This window comes from Leptidea sinapis, chromosome 35 (assembly GCF_905404315.1).
Source record: "Leptidea sinapis chromosome 35, ilLepSina1.1, whole genome shotgun sequence".
Lineage (NCBI taxonomy): Eukaryota > Metazoa > Arthropoda > Insecta > Lepidoptera > Pieridae > Leptidea > Leptidea sinapis.
Window position 1 is genome coordinate 3,849,406 of NC_066299.1, and position 17,622 is coordinate 3,867,027.

The 17,622-nt window shown below is 36.0% G+C and overlaps 1 protein-coding gene across 1 annotated transcript in view; it reads left to right on the forward strand.

Annotated features, from left to right (window-relative positions):
• Window positions 1-17,622, forward strand: part of LOC126975321 (PI-PLC X domain-containing protein 3-like) — a 25,201-nt gene continuing 7,579 nt past the window's right edge. Inside the window, exons 1-4 of the mRNA XM_050823160.1 lie at window positions 1-166; window positions 10,440-10,591; window positions 12,673-12,917; window positions 17,253-17,465. Of these exons, the coding sequence (XP_050679117.1) occupies window positions 103-166; window positions 10,440-10,591; window positions 12,673-12,917; window positions 17,253-17,465 (674 nt within the window). The 5' untranslated portion in view covers window positions 1-102. The remainder of the gene's footprint in view (window positions 167-10,439; window positions 10,592-12,672; window positions 12,918-17,252; window positions 17,466-17,622) is intronic.

Genomic DNA, 17,622 nt, shown 5'->3' on the forward strand with positions numbered 1-17,622 from the left:
GTTGCGATAATCGTTGTGATGCGAAGTGTATGCGCAGGTTGTGTCGAAACAATGCCAAATATATAAGTGATTTATTCAGTGGCGTGGGAGCCACCGATAAGGATGGTTGTGTCTTGGTACAGTGTGGCTTTACTTGCAGCCACTGCACTTGGAGCATCTATTGGCCGTGAGTAATAAATGTAAACAAACTAACTTATAATAAGTTAAATTTTAACACTGCTAATCAAAAGTATCGGAATCTTTTTTTTTTTTCAGATTTTTTTGTTTTTACATTTTTTTTTTATATTGTCATACTAAAAATGTGTGAGATATTAATTATGGTCATTTAGTTGCCCTTAAATAAGATAGTACTATGCAAAAATATCATGTTTCAGTTACTCTTAAATAGAAAATATTTATCTTAGACAAATAATTGAAGTTATTAAACTCTAAAGAAATTATCTTAATTTCGAACTTTTTGAACTTTCTTCCCAATTTAACCATCTTCACTATTAATTTTAACTATTTTATACAATACAATTTAGCTACCAAATATAAATTTCAGTCAAATGAGTTATTACCATATTACAAGGTACCACAAAAACCAAACAATATTAAAAATTGGATTTTCTTTATCACACTTTTTTTATTAAATAATAATGTCTGTACAAAAAAACTCATTAACTTCCAACCTGTTTTCGTCATATCTTTGTTTCTATTTTATATAATAAACATTTCATGGATATTCATATATATTGATGAAATAGTAATATATTCCTGGTATTCCACCATTTCATCTAACTAATTATTTCATTTTATATAAAATTCATTAATACCACATTCACATTTTAAAATTTTCACACATTTAATAAAATAATTGAGAAATTGAAGCACATGTCAATATAACGTTGTTATTTAATAAAAGAATGTCGTTGACGTCAGAAATTTCGGAAAACTGTATAAATAATTTATTTATTATAAAAGTAGTCATAAATAAACAAATACACTTGGAGATTTCCAAAAATACATATTACTGAGTAATTTTTTAAAACTTTTAAAATTTCACAGTTAAATAGTTGTTTCAATTGACATTTTTAGAAGACTGCTTGACTTTTGCTTCTGAAAAAAATCTGAGTTATGTCAAGTCGTGCTTTACGAAGTTTTGCTTCAAATTAATTATATGATTAATGTGATATTTTTATTCTCAATATATTTTAGTTATTTAATATCTTTTAGATTAATTATTAACCAATAATTTAATCTAAAAGGTAATGTTAGTAAAGACCGAACTAGTCGTACATTTCATCACCAGGGTGATTCTTGAGTATCTATCATTTGAATTTAAAGACAATTGTCCGAGATTAACTGCAATAAAACAAAATTAATACTTATTTCCAGCATTTTAGTAAGATATGCGCGTTATTTTTTCTTGTACCCAGTTCGTATCTTCCTGGAAACACCACGCAAGGAAGCTCCCGATAGAGTTGTTTATAGGAAAGATTGTGACCTTACCTTTATGATCGATGGCACAGAATTATGAGTATAGATGTACAGGATACTGTACTACACTGGCCTTCAAAAGTAAGTATCACACTTTTAAAATTGGGATAACGTTTTAAGTTCACAAGATATACTTTCGAAATAAAAAGGACTTCAAAGAGAATTTAATTAATTTGTACATGAAAACTTTATAGTCGGTAACCTTCTTTTAAGAATTGGCTGAAAAAAAACTTCAAAAACAAAACCATTCCTTTTTCAAAGTGGACGTTTCCGAATTACAATTTTACCATTCGCATTTTTCTGTCTGTTTTAAATTTTTTTCAAGATCGATGGGTCTTGTTTTAAAAATTTATGCTAAAAAGCACATAACATTTATTTATCATGCCTCTTTCAGTTGAAGAATGTGCTAGGATCATGGCTTTTCTGGAACTAGGCATCTGTATGCGTCGCACTGCAAGAATGCTGGGTATGACGGTACGAACGGTCCAGAAGGTAAAGCGAAGGTACGAAGAGACTGGACACCATCTGAGGAGACATTGTAATGGCAAACCCAGGTGTACCAGTGCCCGAGAAGATCGTTATATTATTTCCACTGTGTTAAGAAATAGCCACCAAAATGCAGTTGAAGTCCAGCAACAGCTACTTCAGACCCGGAGGGACTACATTAGTGACAGTACAGTGAGAAGAAGACTTGCTGAAGCAAATTTGAAACCCCGAAGACCAACGAGTGGCCCAAAACTCGAGAGACAGCATCGAGTAGCGAGACTGCGATACGCCCGTGAACACATGCAGTGGGATGAAGAAGAATGGTCAAGAATTTTGTTTGCAGATGAGTCTCGATTCTCCCTTTACACTTCTGATGGAAGGCGAAGTGTTTACAGATGACCTGGTGAGCGATACCTTCAAGCCTGCATCTCAGAAAGAGTCCAATACGGAGGCAGTGTACATTTATGGGCTGGCATATCTTCAGAAGGTCGCACAGAGCTAGTAGCCATAGAAAATGGGACCCTCACTGGGCAAAGATATGCTCAAGAGATTCTCAATGAGTATGCAGGGCCGTATTTGGCAAATATGGGTGATGGATCGATGCTGATGCATGCTAATGCCCGGCCACACACGGCTCATATCGTACAAGAGTATATTCAGGAGGTCGGTATCAGCGTGATGGCTTGGCCATCAAGAAGTCCTGATCTCAACCCGATTGAATACGCCTGGGATGAAGCTTGGGAGGCTAGTCTGAAATCGCAGACCACCACCTACTACCCTCAGGGCACTAAAGCAGGCCCTGGTAGAAGAATGGGAGAATATTCCCCAACATCGGCTCCGAAACCTAGTGTTCAGTATGCCAAACCGGCTCGAAGCTGTAGTCAGAGCTCGAGGAGGCAATACCAGTAATTAAAAATTAAATAACATGTTATACATTTTAGTTGAATTTTTTTACACTAAACTAAAAATGTCTATTTTCATTGTTTTATCTTTTTTAAGTTAAAAATGTTACTAATGTATAATTTTAGTTTCTAAGAATTAAAGCCTATAAAATTTGCATCAAAACGTTTTTAATCTTAAATCTCTACCTTCTATAGTTAAGAAAAAAATTTAATTTGAAAAGTGTGATACTTACTTTTACAGGCCAGTGTAGTTTCGTTTCAAGGCTCTTACTCAAAAGCTGAAAGAGATCGTCGGGTATTTAGTGTATAGTTTTAATATTAATTATTGCAAGGACTTCTTTTAACACCAATTGTTTGTGTGATACCGTTATAGTTTATAGTCCACATAATGTAATTAAGAAAGCATTCAAAAGATCTGCAGATGCGATCCGTTACTTATTTTTACGATGTGTCCAAAGTATGGCCATTTTGCATTTTAAATAATTATATACCTTCCTTTTTAAAGAATAGGGTTGTAGAAGAGGATAATAGAAAAAGGTTTACTGCTTACTTGTACTGACCAGGGTGTGAAGATCCCATAGTTATTGTTTCAAGGATCTGTTATTGTAAAATATCTCTTTATTGTATTTTGTAAATTTGTTTGTGTAACTTACAAAATAAATTGAACAAGACATTAGTGTTTGAGAGACACGCTTCAGAGATACGCATCTAAGTCACTTCTACCATCTGTTTTGAAGTAAAGAAAGAAAGTTATTTATATAACAAGTTCTTGTATAGCAATTCTTATTTAATCAAAACAAATCTTATAACTATATTTACAATACTACGACTACATAAAATTAAAACTATCATTACGTGGAAGCGTACCAAGAATACTGGCAGCATTACCGCGTTGGATAGCAAGGCTGATCCGTTGACCGAAATAGCTGCCAGCGCTTGGGTTTCCAGTAGCCTTATTGAGGCGCGAAGATAGTATTTTGAACATTCTCCGCGCCTCTGGGCCCCACGGGCCAAGTGTCTCGACACCAAACGGCACAAAGATGTATGTCTTGTATAGTATACTCAATAGCCCGTCTCTCAATAGTGTTAATTGTGTCGATAGTATAGTATTGCTGCTGCCGCCTCATATTTCCACTTCCGGTCTCTTGTTTCAAACGATTTAGTTTTGTTTAATCGATCGTCACAAGGCATCCTCCCTCTTGGCCGATTATTGATGGCCTGTCCGTTACAGAAGTTTCCTTTATTAACACCTTTAAGAGAAATGGCTACCTTCAGTCCCTGCAAATAAGTTTTATTTTAAGGCGTTCTATTTTTATATCAGAGGTGGCAAACGGGCAAGAGTCTCACTTGGTGGAAAGTGGTGAGGCAACCGCCGCATCACCAGGTGTCAAGAGATGCGTTGTTTAAGTTGGGAGTTTATTTTAATTTTGAAATTCCCTATGCGTATATGTGTACGTGTATATGAAAGTCGTATGCGTTCGGAAATGCTGCAGTGGGTAATTGATTCCACAAAGAGGCTAACGAGGCATGAAAATTCAGCAAAACGCGTGGCTGTAGAATGCCAGACGTAAAATTATGCGGTTGGAATTTGGCATTTTGATATTGTCATTTCCAGTGGTGTAATTCGGGTGTATCAATCCGCACAACTCCTGTGAGCACTGCCCGTGATAAATGCGTTAGAAGATGCAGAGAGAACCCACATCTCTAAGCAACGCCAAATTATTAAGCTTATCCGAGATGACTTGATCATCGATGTTGCGAGCAGCTTTTTCTTGTCTGCGGTCAAATGGAAGAAGCTGATACTGAGGAGGGCCCGCCCTGAGGTGAGAACAGTACTCCATGCGAGGGAGAATTTGCCCCTTATATAGTTGCAGGTGGTGGCTTATAGTGAAGTACTGTCTCGCCTTCCAAGTGACCGCGGAACTGAACGTCGCTCGATGTATCGACGCCGAATATGCAGATACAGGTTGTGGCAGTTGGAGGGGTGATTTCGAATCGAGGGGATACGACCATTCATTTCCTGCTTAAGAGTCTTTGAAGGTGTATTGCTCTTCTCCCAATTCTGTTTACTCTTGTTACAATTTATTCGGCTCGGCTTCCCACAGAACGGTTCTGGTTCAATGGAGTCCTGACTCTCAGATAGGTGACAGATTATCATGACCAGAAATAAGCAGAACTCACCTAGAAGGTGGGCTGCCAGAATTCATTCCTTTCGATTTTGCAGCTTGTAATACCTTGATATTGAGTTACCTAGACTAGCAAAATAGCCATTGTTACACCGTTCTTTGATATATTTTTGATACATATATGTCCTACATGATCCACTGTAGAGCCACTCATATCTTAAATTTTTTGTATTATTTTGGAAATTACAATATAAATACAAATAAGTTTATTTAATTTTGAGACATAAAACGTTAACTTAATAACCCATAATTTTCCCTGCGACGTCCTTCAAACCGTAACAATAATGCTTGTATATTCTCTTCACGACAGAACAAAGCGCCGCAGTGCTTCTTACTTAGCCTGTGCAAAGAAATCTCCTATTCATTATTGTGATTATAATTAAAAAAAACTAAGCATTCCGTGTCGCTATAAATAATTGACCTATCTCATTGACCGCGTATGCACGAACTATTCTCCAGTACTGCAGCAGAAATATATATTTCACATAATATAATTCCTCTTCGTTTATAAATTCCATTTTTCCAGCGAGCAATTCGACCAATGCCAAATCCATCAACTAATTATAAAAGTTTTAATTCACCAGTTTCAAACATCCACTAATTATAGCTTTTATAATATGATCGCAGTGGCAAAAATTACATTGAGTATAGTATCATGTTGAGGAGTTCCTTGGTCTTATGCAACGAAATCTGATCCGTATAAGGAAATGTGCGCGATTAGACGACGGAGACCGATCGCATTATAATGTCCCACACAGTTATGTAAGTCGAAATTATGTCACTGCGAAGTCGTTAGCCGTGAAAGTTTAGCAAAATTACTTGAATAGTATTAGGAAATCCTTAACGTTGATTGCCGAAAACATTTACCTAAAGTAGGGCCACTTTTGATGTTATTTTACCATGTTTTTGGTAACTCTCCAATTGATGAAAGTTGATCATGACGAACATCATTGGGCTTTATGAGAAAGCTAATGGTCACTCAGAGCACAAAGGAGAGGGTTTCCCTGCGAGATCATATCAGAAATGAGGAGATCCGTAGGAGAGCCAAAGTTACCGACATAGTCAGTGGGCATGGCACATAGTTCGACGGACAGATGGCGTTTGGGGCAGTAAAGTCCTCGAATTGCGACCACGTACCAGAAGACGCAGTCTTGGGAGGCCCCCCATAAGATGGACCGAGGATCTGGTCAAGATCGCCGGAATACGTTGGATGAGGGCAGCGCAGGACCGATCGTCGTGGAAATCTTTGGAGGAGGCCTTTGTCCAGCAGTGGACGGCTGATGATGATGATGAAACTGATGATCATGACGGATCTACACATGTGTCTACAGGTCCCCATATTAAACAACCAAATTATATTTAACGTAGAAACGGATTATCTCATTAAATCTTAAAACAACGACGTTTTGGCACAAATCCCCTCGCTGAAATCGTAGTTTTTGGTGTTTGGGGATTATAAATCCCGAATAGCTTGGGTTCCGCACAGATTCCTCGGGACGACCTGTGCATAATTTTTAATGGCGTCGGGCCTGATCCCAATTCGTTGTTCCTAATCAGTTTATTCCAACTTGAGAGATAGAATAGGTTTTATTTCGATTTGGGACCCATCATTATTTTTATTTCCAATGTTTGTTTTGTATGGACCTTATTTTACGAAATAATACATGATGTTATGAAATATTTTGGCAAGTTCATAAAAAACAGTATTTTATTTATTATGTACAGAACAAGGTGTGTCGGATCAACTAGTATATATAAAATTATATCAAATCATATAGCAAATAGTGTATTGATACGTTGTCATACGTATTAAGAATAATCTAAAGTAAATATTTTTTTTGTCAACAGAACGCCGGTTCAAGATATTTTCCCACAAACGTCCATATTCTGTGAATTTATATTGTAATTATTTTTTCCAGTTTCTTTCGTTCCATATCGGACCCCGTCTTTGGAAACGACATTAAAATCGGAACGTATAATGCGGATTCTTAAACGTGTATGTACGTAGCAATGAATGGGTTTTTGGCACTGACCTCTACTATATACCACAGGACTGGCGGTTGTCAAAGTGCTTTTGTGCCTGTTTGATGTTCGCCATTTTGGCGCTGTTGGCCATGTAGCGAGAGTCTGCGGTACTAAAACTAGTGATGACAATCTCAGCAAACATCGATAGATGGCGGGAAACTATTTACAAAACAGAATTGTGTACTTTATAACGATGATTATTGAATAATAAATAACAAGTAAAACGAACGAAATTAATTCAAAATGCAAAGATACATCAGAGTATTGTACATTCCCTCGCAGCCTGATTTGTATTATACGTCAAAATTAGTTCTCTGGACGCTCGCGAGTGGCGCTTCAAATAGGCACATAAAATTTGCTGTCAAACATATAGAACAGCATGTCCAGTGGTATTTATACGGGTCAGTGGTTTTTGGTGATGGGAGGTAGTTGGCACTTGTATATAGAGCATGAAATTACACCCGCGTTGAACATTAGCTACCGGTTACCGCAAATTACCAAATAACTGTTTCAATACGTCACGTAATGGCTAATTTAAATGAAGCGTTTATTTGCGAACTACGCCGTGATACATTTAAAAGTTTTGCTTTATTTTATATTTAAATATTTATGATGACGCCACCAAATAGCCCAACGGAAGACTAGCGTTGGTTTCCAAGCCAGCAAACATGCTGAGTTGGGACCATTTTTTGAATCGTATATAGTAGAAATTTTTCAATCATTTTATTTTTTGCTTGTTTATCAATCTTAATCTTATTTTCATTTTATATCTTTTGTATTTGTACATACTACTTATACGTTTCAAAAAATATTTTTTTCTGTTCTTTCTTTCTAATGACGCTTATTATTTTGTTAAATTATTAAATTTGTTATAATTTAATTTAATCTATTTGATAATTTAATCTATTTGAACTCACTGCAACTTTTTCCTAACTGAGTTTCTTGTGACTTCTTCTCAGCTGAGTTGCGATATAGCTGAAGTCATACTAAATTTAGCAGTTAAGCCTGACGATTCAATGTGATATCACTGCTACTATTGACTTAAGAAATTATATTTTTAATGAGTAGAAGCGGAAAGAAAGAAAGTTGTACAAATAATTAAAACACATTCTTTAAAAAGAGCAATAATAGAGTGATTTGAATATAACAAGGATTGAAAATAGTAAAATCCCTTCTCTAAAAAGAGTTGTTACTGTGGCCTCATTGTCTAGACTAGGTCTTGTACAAAAAAAGTAAAAAAATGAAATAAGTATAAAACCATACTGTTTTTGCTATTTCAATAACTATATTGAGTTTTTTGGCTAGGAACCTGATCATTTCAAAATAAATAGCAATACACATTAATTACGTAAAATGGTAGCTATTATTGAATAATAAATAACGAGAAAAAAGAACGAAATTAATTCAAAATGCAAAAATACTCTGAGTATTGTACGTTCCTTCGCAGCCATTTGTATTATACGTCAAAATTAGTTCTCTGGACGCTCGCGAGTGGCGCTTCAAATAGGCATAAAAAAATTGCTGTCAAACATATGCAACAGCCTGTGATTAATTCCGTGACACTAGAATCACGTCATTCGTAACATTTTGTTAAAACTAGTTTCATGTAAACTAATTTCGCACAAACACGAACTAACACTAGATTGCCGTGTTAAATAACGTTCCAACAAGTGCGAATAAACAGCGATCAAATGGACGAACTATAACTGTTTCTCAGAATCAGAATCTTAGGCTTACATCTATAGAGCGAACTAAAACTTTGCTCAGACTTTACTCACGTAAAACTTGATGAGTGTAAGCTTTTCATAATCTTTGATTTCGTATTTATACACGTTTGACAGCTAAAATTATGCTGTGTTTAAGCTAAGACAGCCCAAAGTCAAGTTCGCGTTTATCACACTCAGCAAAGTTTTACCTGAGTAAAGTCTGAGCAAAGTCTAAGTACTTACACTCTAAATATCTTTGATTCGTAATCTGATAATGCAGGAATTAACTGTTATGTAAATCCTCAAATCCATTAAAGTGGGTACATATTATATTTGCATGAACAGACTTTAATATAATATTTAAGATGAGGTGAAGGAACTAATACCAAAACAATGTAAGATATAAATTTAAACAGTAACCTATAAAAAAGTTATACTTAAATAATTGTTAATTTACAAAAAATAACATTATAATGCATGTAAGTGACTTATGGTGGTCGATAAAATATAAACTGTATAAAATGTTTCCTGTATAATATTATTCTGCTTTTCAATGACTGCCTTAAAGATTTATATTAAAGGAAAAATTAACTACAAATGATTCTAGTAACAATACAGGTAATGCAAGTAGAAGTGCCAAGTGGTATAGTTTTTGAATGTACGACCATCCAAATCAATTTGCTTTCCAAGGCTTTTTTGTTGTGAGCATTGGCAAATGATTGCGAAACTGAAATGGCAGTGGGCTGGGAATGTAGCTTGACGAACAGATGGCCGTTGGGGCAGTAAAGTTCTCGAATGGCGACCACGTACCTGAAGACGCAGTGTTAGTAGGCCCCACAAGATCTGGTAAAGTTTGTATGTTTACACGCCTGTCAGTTCAATCAGTGACATCGCAATTACGCTCGTCATTTGAGTCATAAGATGTTGAATCTCATTATCCCAGTAATTTTAATAGATACGACGTCCTTCAGCCGAATCACAATAATACTTTTACGTTAGTGGTGTGTGGCAGAATATTTTTTTTTTTCCACCGTTGTTACTAAATAAGCAAACGACTAACCTAAAAGATGTATCTTAAACATTTTTCATATATTAAGGCATTCGTTTAAAATCTTTATAAATAGTAATGCTAATAATATTGTGGCGTTCACGGGTTATCCTGACTAAAATCGGCAGGCCGTATCAGTCGTCCCGCCAACATTAATGAAGTCATCCGCAGGGCATTTGCCGCTCTTAATAAAGCAGATATTTTAGAGCAAAATGGTATTACCCGCCGCGATGGCAAGCGTCCTGATTTAATAACCCTAGTGGCTTGGGCACGGGGAAGGGCGCTGGCGACTCTGGCTCCTTCTCATGTCCTAGTTACGTCAGTTGGTGCTGTGGCTGCTGCTTCGACTGCCGAAGACAACAAGCGTCGCAAATATGTCATGTGACGTTTGATCTTCTCGCCTCAATAGGGCTGGCAACCTTAGCGCTGGCAGCTATTTCGGTCAACAAATCAGCCTTGCTATCCAACATGGCAACGCTGCCAATAATTTAATGTATTCATTGGTAGTATTATTAATACTTTACTTATAGTTAGTTGGTGGTGACTTAAATTTTAGATTCAATATTGGTTACTGAGCGTGATTCTTATGATTTTAAAACAATTTCAGCGTCAGATAAACAAATAGTTGAGAAATCGTTTTGCGGCAAGGTCTGGATCACAATACATTCGCCAACATTACGCTTGATTGGTAAAAGTGACATTGTTGATGCAATAGAACTGAATTGGGATTTCAGTACATGTGCAACAATTCCTACTCAGGTATGTACCTATAGCTGGAGCTTTTAGATTTATCCCTTCCATGTTACAGCGGGTGATTTTTAAGTGATCATTCATTATCTCTAGCAACATTAAGCTGAGTCCGCAGATATTTTTATGATAATGAGGGACGAGCAGCTGATGGTCATTGATACGCCCTGCCATTACAATGCAATGCCATAGGATTCTTGGAAAACCCAAAAATTCAGAGCGGTACTACAATCGCGCTTGTCACCTTGAGGCATAAGAAGTCTCATTTGCCCAGTAATTTCACTAGCTACGGCGCCCTTCAGACTTAAACACAATAATGCTTACACATTACTGCTTCACAGCAGAAATAAGCGTTGTTGTGGTACGCATAGTCTAGCCGGCATCCTGTGCAAAGAAGCCTCCCACTGTATGTTATTTTAGAAATCTTAAATCTTAAAAGGCCTAAGCTAATGTCTCTCTTACAACCCTATTCTCTGATTCAATCTGTTAATTAATCGCTGTTATTTGTTATTAAATAGAACAGGAAACGATTATTATAATATCATTTGAGTAGAATATATGTGTCATACATAAACTATATGCAATTATTTAGCATTGCGTGTTTAACGGTCTTTATAGATTAAATAACGCACGTAAAATCAACTCGTACCGCACCGCTTGCTGACCGCGTGGTTAAATTCGCCGCATCCCGCATTTACTAGTCATAATATGTATGAGATATAGTGATTTGATAACATATATACCTATCGTGAGGTGTAGTGTAGTGGGAACAACTCCCGGACAAGTGACGATTGAGACTTCATCTGCGCACGAGCACACTATCAGCGACCCTTGTGATAATTTTTTTTATGGAAAAAGGAGGACAAACGAGCGTACGGGTAGTGTTAAGTCTAAAATAGCTAGTAAACCTACGCCCACATTCTCTTGCAACACCAGAGGAGCCTAGCCGTCCTTTGAGGAAGGTGTACGAGCTTTTTTTGAAGGTACCCATGTCGTATTATATTTTATTTTTATTATTTTAAGCTAGGTTGTTAGTTCACGCCTTAACTAAGAACCGCAACAGTCCATTATAAAATCTACATATATACACATATATATATATATATATTGTATAAATTAAATTAACGAAAAGACATTTATCTTATTACTTTGAATCTTAATATGTAAGCTACTGATTTAAATACACATCTTTCAATTTGTTAAATTTAACACATTTTCATATAACAATTATAGTAAATTAATAATATTGCTTGATATATAGTATACAATACGTAAAAGTTATACCATTAGCTGAACGTCATGCTGGTCTCGTCCATTATTTTCATAAAAAAAAAATAAGAAACTATTAGCCAAGTTCTATAGGGAATTGTTCACAATACAATATGTTGTATACCATACAATATGTATCGCCGATAAAAGTACGGAATTTTATGAAAATATTTAGAATACAAATTTGAATATTTACTAGGCACTCGAATAATTTTAAGGAAAGTGCATTGAAAAATCATCTTCTTCAGTCGGTGTTCCAGGTCTATCCCATATACCAACTTAAAAAACCTGTACAAAGCAAAAGAATTGTTATTAGAAAGTATGTGTGGTAAATTGTATTATAACATATAACTTGCCCTCAGGCTGTTTAATTAATAAATTTTATAGTAACGAAATTTCATTTAAGCTGAAAGAAGCCTACTGAGTTTCTTGCGCCCTTTCTTATATTCTTATATTTGGGAACGGGTGGTAGTTTCCAAGTTTCTATTCTTCTCCTTCTTCTGCCTCTCCACTACTGGAGGTTGACCATCAGCTCAGCAAATATTTCGCAGTCTTGCACCAAGCGAAATAGTATTTTTACGCTAGCGATCTTCGTAAATTCCCGGATGTTACGCAACCAGGACTTTTTTCTTCTTCCAGCGTGTCGTTTAACCTCTGCTTTGCCCATCATTATAAGTTGGAGCAGTTGGTATCTCTCGAGTCTCAAGACGTTCTTCAAGTTTATATGTGTTATATTCTATATGTGCGTTTAATACCCTTCTTTGTATAAATATATAAGAAATTGAATTTATCTCCGTTAAAAAAATATTATTACAACATTTCAGATTGGTCTCTTTATGAACAAGCCGACGTCATGGGACAACGGGCTCATTGTATATCCTGTCGAAACTTTGGAGGGTTATCATATAACTCATGTTTCTCTTGGTGAGGAATCTCTGGTTGGATGGGATTATGGTGCAGGGTTGAGAGGTCCTCAATGCCTGTGGCCTTATGTTGCTGCCGGTGACCATAATAATATACAAGTGATCAATTGCCTGAAAATACAACCAACGTGGATGGAGGATAATGGGTGAGCATTGCTACATGTTATGAAGTTGGTTGAAGATTTATAATGTTTTTTACAACTATCTAGCGAACTATCGCACTTTAAATCCCCATTGGGGAACAATATATTATTAAGTTTCATTGTTTGCATCATTCAGTTTCCAACACGATTGGATTTTATAATAAGGCACAAGTTTGTACATTCACCGCTCATAAGTCTCCCTTTGTCGTAACCCTTTGATTCACAAGCGCTCCTCTAACTGCCACAGGCTGTATCTGCCTGAAATTAGAACTACAAAACTGAACGTCGGCCAATATATCGATTCGATCGAATCGAGTATGCTATATGTTAGAAGAGTGATCTCGATTCGAGGGGATACGACAAGGTGAGACTTTTGAGCAGTCAACAAACAAACTTGTGTCTTCTAATGGTTGAATTGGACTTAATTTTATCGGCCCCATTCCGAGTCTTTGCAAGGCATAGTCCTGACTTTAGGCACAAGCTTTTTCCGGTTCTCATTGACGCTATCCCGGGAGATTTTGGCACGGCCGGTGTAAGAAGCATACCCTGTGCTGTTGGCGTTAATACTGCTGATTTGCAGCATATGGATATATTGATATGCAGAAGAAACAGTGTAGGGGATGGCACGCAGCCTTGCGGGACACCAGCGTTTATGGGCTTTAAGTCAGAGCGTGTACCGTCGATATCGACTTTGATGCTCCGATCTGCCACATAGCTAACGACCAATCTGCACAATCTCTCGAGAAGCCCATAGAATAACAGTTTCATGATAAGTGCTTTGTGCCACACCCAACTGAAGGCCTTCGCCGTGTCCAGAAACCTCAACCGCTTGCGCCAATTTATTGGCGAGAGATGCATGAAGATCACCAGCTGGTGGTCCTCTATTTATTTATTCCAAGAGGCGGCGGTTGATAATTAGATTAAATCTATTCACTCGTTTTTACACTTCATCCGGACATACTAACACTTCTACTTATACTTATTCGAACTACTTTTTTGGCTTCGGTGTTTTTTTGTAGAAGACACATAGTGGACAGTTTTGAGTTGTTTCGATTTTATTAAACGTATATATTAGTACAGTATGCATTCAAACAATATTCAAACAATAAACTTAGTTCTATTGATGTTAATTTTAATATAAACTCAAATTTAAAAAAGTAATATTATTTAAAAAGGATTACCTTTGTGGCAGGCGATCAAAACGTATGGATCGATCAATATTGGATTAAAATCACGTATTATAATCATTAAAAAAGTGTTTATTTAAATTATTGATACTAGCTTTAATCATTGATAAAAAATCTTGAATTAAAATCCTTTGTTTTATTTATTTAAAATCAAATCATTTTTTATAATCCCCTGTTATTAGTGTACAATCTTATCAGTCGTATATAGTATCAGTAGATTTATAAACTTGTGAGCTTACTTGTATGCTATGTATTATATTACAAGCTTAATTCATCGGCATTAAATTTGTAATAAAATAAAACAATAAATTTGACAGATAGATTTAAAGTAAAGTAAGTAAAGTTTATTCATGACAACACGAAACATTATATACATAGTAAAAATAACAAATTTAAAAATACGGCGTCACGAAAAGGACACCACACTCAGCATTTTTTGGAATTGAAATAAGGATCACCCCAATTCCAACACTGATTTTCAGTAGGTACCTACCAAGACGACCTGTTGACAGCAGCCGTAGACAACACGGTTCCTTTATTTATACGAGTAGGTCTTTAAAGTGACCGTCTACAAATATAACAAAAAGAGAAGAAACTAAACCAAGCTAGATTGAATTGAATGGGACTTTTAAAAGATTTTTTTTATCAAAATAAATAGGGTATATTTTTTGTTTTTTTTTTATTATTATTATTGAATCTGTTCATTTTCTGATTATTATTATTTCTATGCCTCTAAACACTTTTGTTTCTCTAAAAGAAAAGATTTAAGTTTGTTTTTAAAAGAGAACAAACATTTTTGATCTTTAATAGGTGGCGGCAAATCATTCCAGCATTTGGAGGCGCTGTATTTAAAGCTACCCCTAAATGCTGCTGTACCGTGTAGAGGCACATTTTATATATATATTAGATAGACATATATTCGTAACTAGTAGAAAATTACTAAGGCTGATGTATATTATTCAGACTTATGTAGAGAGTAAGGTTGAAGTATTCTCGTTATACGACGACCATAACGAAGACTTAGAAATAACTCAGATAGTTAGGTGTTTGTTACCTGTCATTGTCATGTACCTGTTTGTACAATTTAGCTGACACGCATCTAAAAATGCGTTCCATTTCTCATACCAAATAAGTCAGCAAGACCGCATATCGCATAAATCATTCATAGATTTAGACTTATTACAATAAAACTAATAAAAAATGAGCTTGCGAAACTGTTATAAAACATTTTAGTATACTTACCCAGTATCAGCTCGAACCATTTGACCGCGTGGAACGCAGAGCAGCTTGTTGTTAAAAAAGTCATTAGAAAATTTATTGAAGTAGGCGTTATTTTGAAATTGCGGAAATCCATATTTATCCAAATGTTTTAAGTTTTCATAAGTGTTAATTCCGCCAATATTCGTCTTTAAACAATTCGGCACGTGTTTCGCCTCTACACGAGGAATCCTCAGGACATGTTGACGCGCCAAACTCTGGCACGAGACTCAGTCACTGTTAGAATATATATAATAGAGCCCATAATTTGTATATAATTAATTCAAATAAAAATGTTTTGAAGCCCTGAAACTTTGTTTACATTCTGTATCTTGTCTCGTTGGCCTTACTATAGGTACCTCGTTAAACAAAAGACAATTCGGAACTCAAAATCGGTTAACTTATTGATTCTACAAAGAGGTAACATCTCATTGATATGCGCTCGGATGAAACATATGTTTAAATATATAAAAAAAAGTAATAAAAAAAAGTCGGTCACTCATGAACATCACCAAAATCTTGCGAATCGAATCTATTTTCTTACAAACTCTTGATATCTTTACTACAGAATAACTACACATGTAGGTAGAATATACAAAAGCTTATAAAAAGCCAATCTCTCTTTATCGTAAAAGGGAAATTGTCGTTTAAACGAAACAAAGAAATATTACTCACTCTTATTGGTATATCAATGTACGACCTACGTATTTCCTCGACGGGTTCATTGCTTTTGATAAACAATATTTATGTGAAAAAGAAAGATTTTAAGAATTTATTTCTGTTTTCAAAGATATTTCAGTAATGTATTTTTTATGAAAGGGGAGGGCAAACGAACGAATCGGTCATCATTTGGTAATTGATAACCGCTGCTCATCTATCCACGTGAAGACATCTACACCCTAAGCAGCTATGAGCTGAACAATACAACTACCGACAAATTCTACAATTATCGTATTCAGACAGGGACTATTTAATGTTAATTTTAGTAATTATTGATCACATGTAGTACAACTTTTCTAAGAAACTGTTTACGAAGATACGTTTTAGTAAACTCGATGTCATGGGTCCACAGTTTTGCTGTAAAACCCTACATATAATTAGTGATGAATTTCTAATCAAAACTTTTTTCCCCGGGCTTACGATTTGTTTTATTATTACTTTAATAGAGTGCTAGGAGAGTTTCTTGCGCCACTTCTTTTCTCTCAGAGCGCCATTTGTTTCCGAAGTGGTAGTAGTGTCTAGTATATTAGAAATGACATCAAAAAGAATTCTAAAGGAATCAATTTTGAGAAAATAAATGCCTTTTATGCCTTTTATATGAGTCTCACGCGCTCTGAGATTTGTAAAGATTTACAATGTGTGTTAAAGAGGGTTTTTTTATATAAGAGTGGAAAGTGGAAGTAGAACAAACGGGCAAGACACTCGCGTCATGGAAAGTGGTGAGGCAGCCGTCCATGGAAATTTGCAAATCCAGGGGTGGCAAAAAACGCAAGAGATGCGTTTCTGGCCTTTTCGTTTGGAGTGTGCTCTATGGTTGAAAGTAGCTGGAAACAATAGCCGGTAATTGACTGTTAGAGGCAAGAAGTCCCTCACAAAACCCGTGGTTGTGGAATACCGGATGTCAACATGATGGGGGTATAATTTCGCATTTTGACGTAATGTCCGATGGTGGAGTTCGGCTGCTGGTATCAACCCGGAAACCTCCTCTGAGTACATCCGTGATATTATATGTTGCAGAACCCCCAGGCTTGACTAAGCTTACCAAAAATCAAGGGATTTGCATGAAACAATAGATGTGCCTTGATGCGGGCGAATGCCACTGCCGTATCAAATGGGGGTTCAGTTATATCTCTCCCGGTAGGTAGATGTGATTAAAAGTATGAATGTATTCCAGGGACAAAATAAATAAGTTACGTATCGGCGAACTGGCTGTTCCCGGCACACACAATGCGGGAGCGTGGCGCTTCGATACAGAAATAAGCACAGTCTCCCGGGACCTCTTCGTTCTTTGCCAGGACCGTTCTATATGGGCGCAACTTGTTTATGGCATCAGATACTTTGACTTCAGGATTGCATATTACGACTTCTATCCAAATGTTGAAGATAGGTAAGGGAAGCTTGTTTTAACAACTATTTTGTTCATATGCATTTCTTTCGTATTGTTTTCTTTGGTTTTATTTTACTTGTTAGAAAAGGAAGCCGACCATTACCTATAAATCGTTGTGCGCTGAATATAATATACTGTTACAATGTCCAAATTAGTT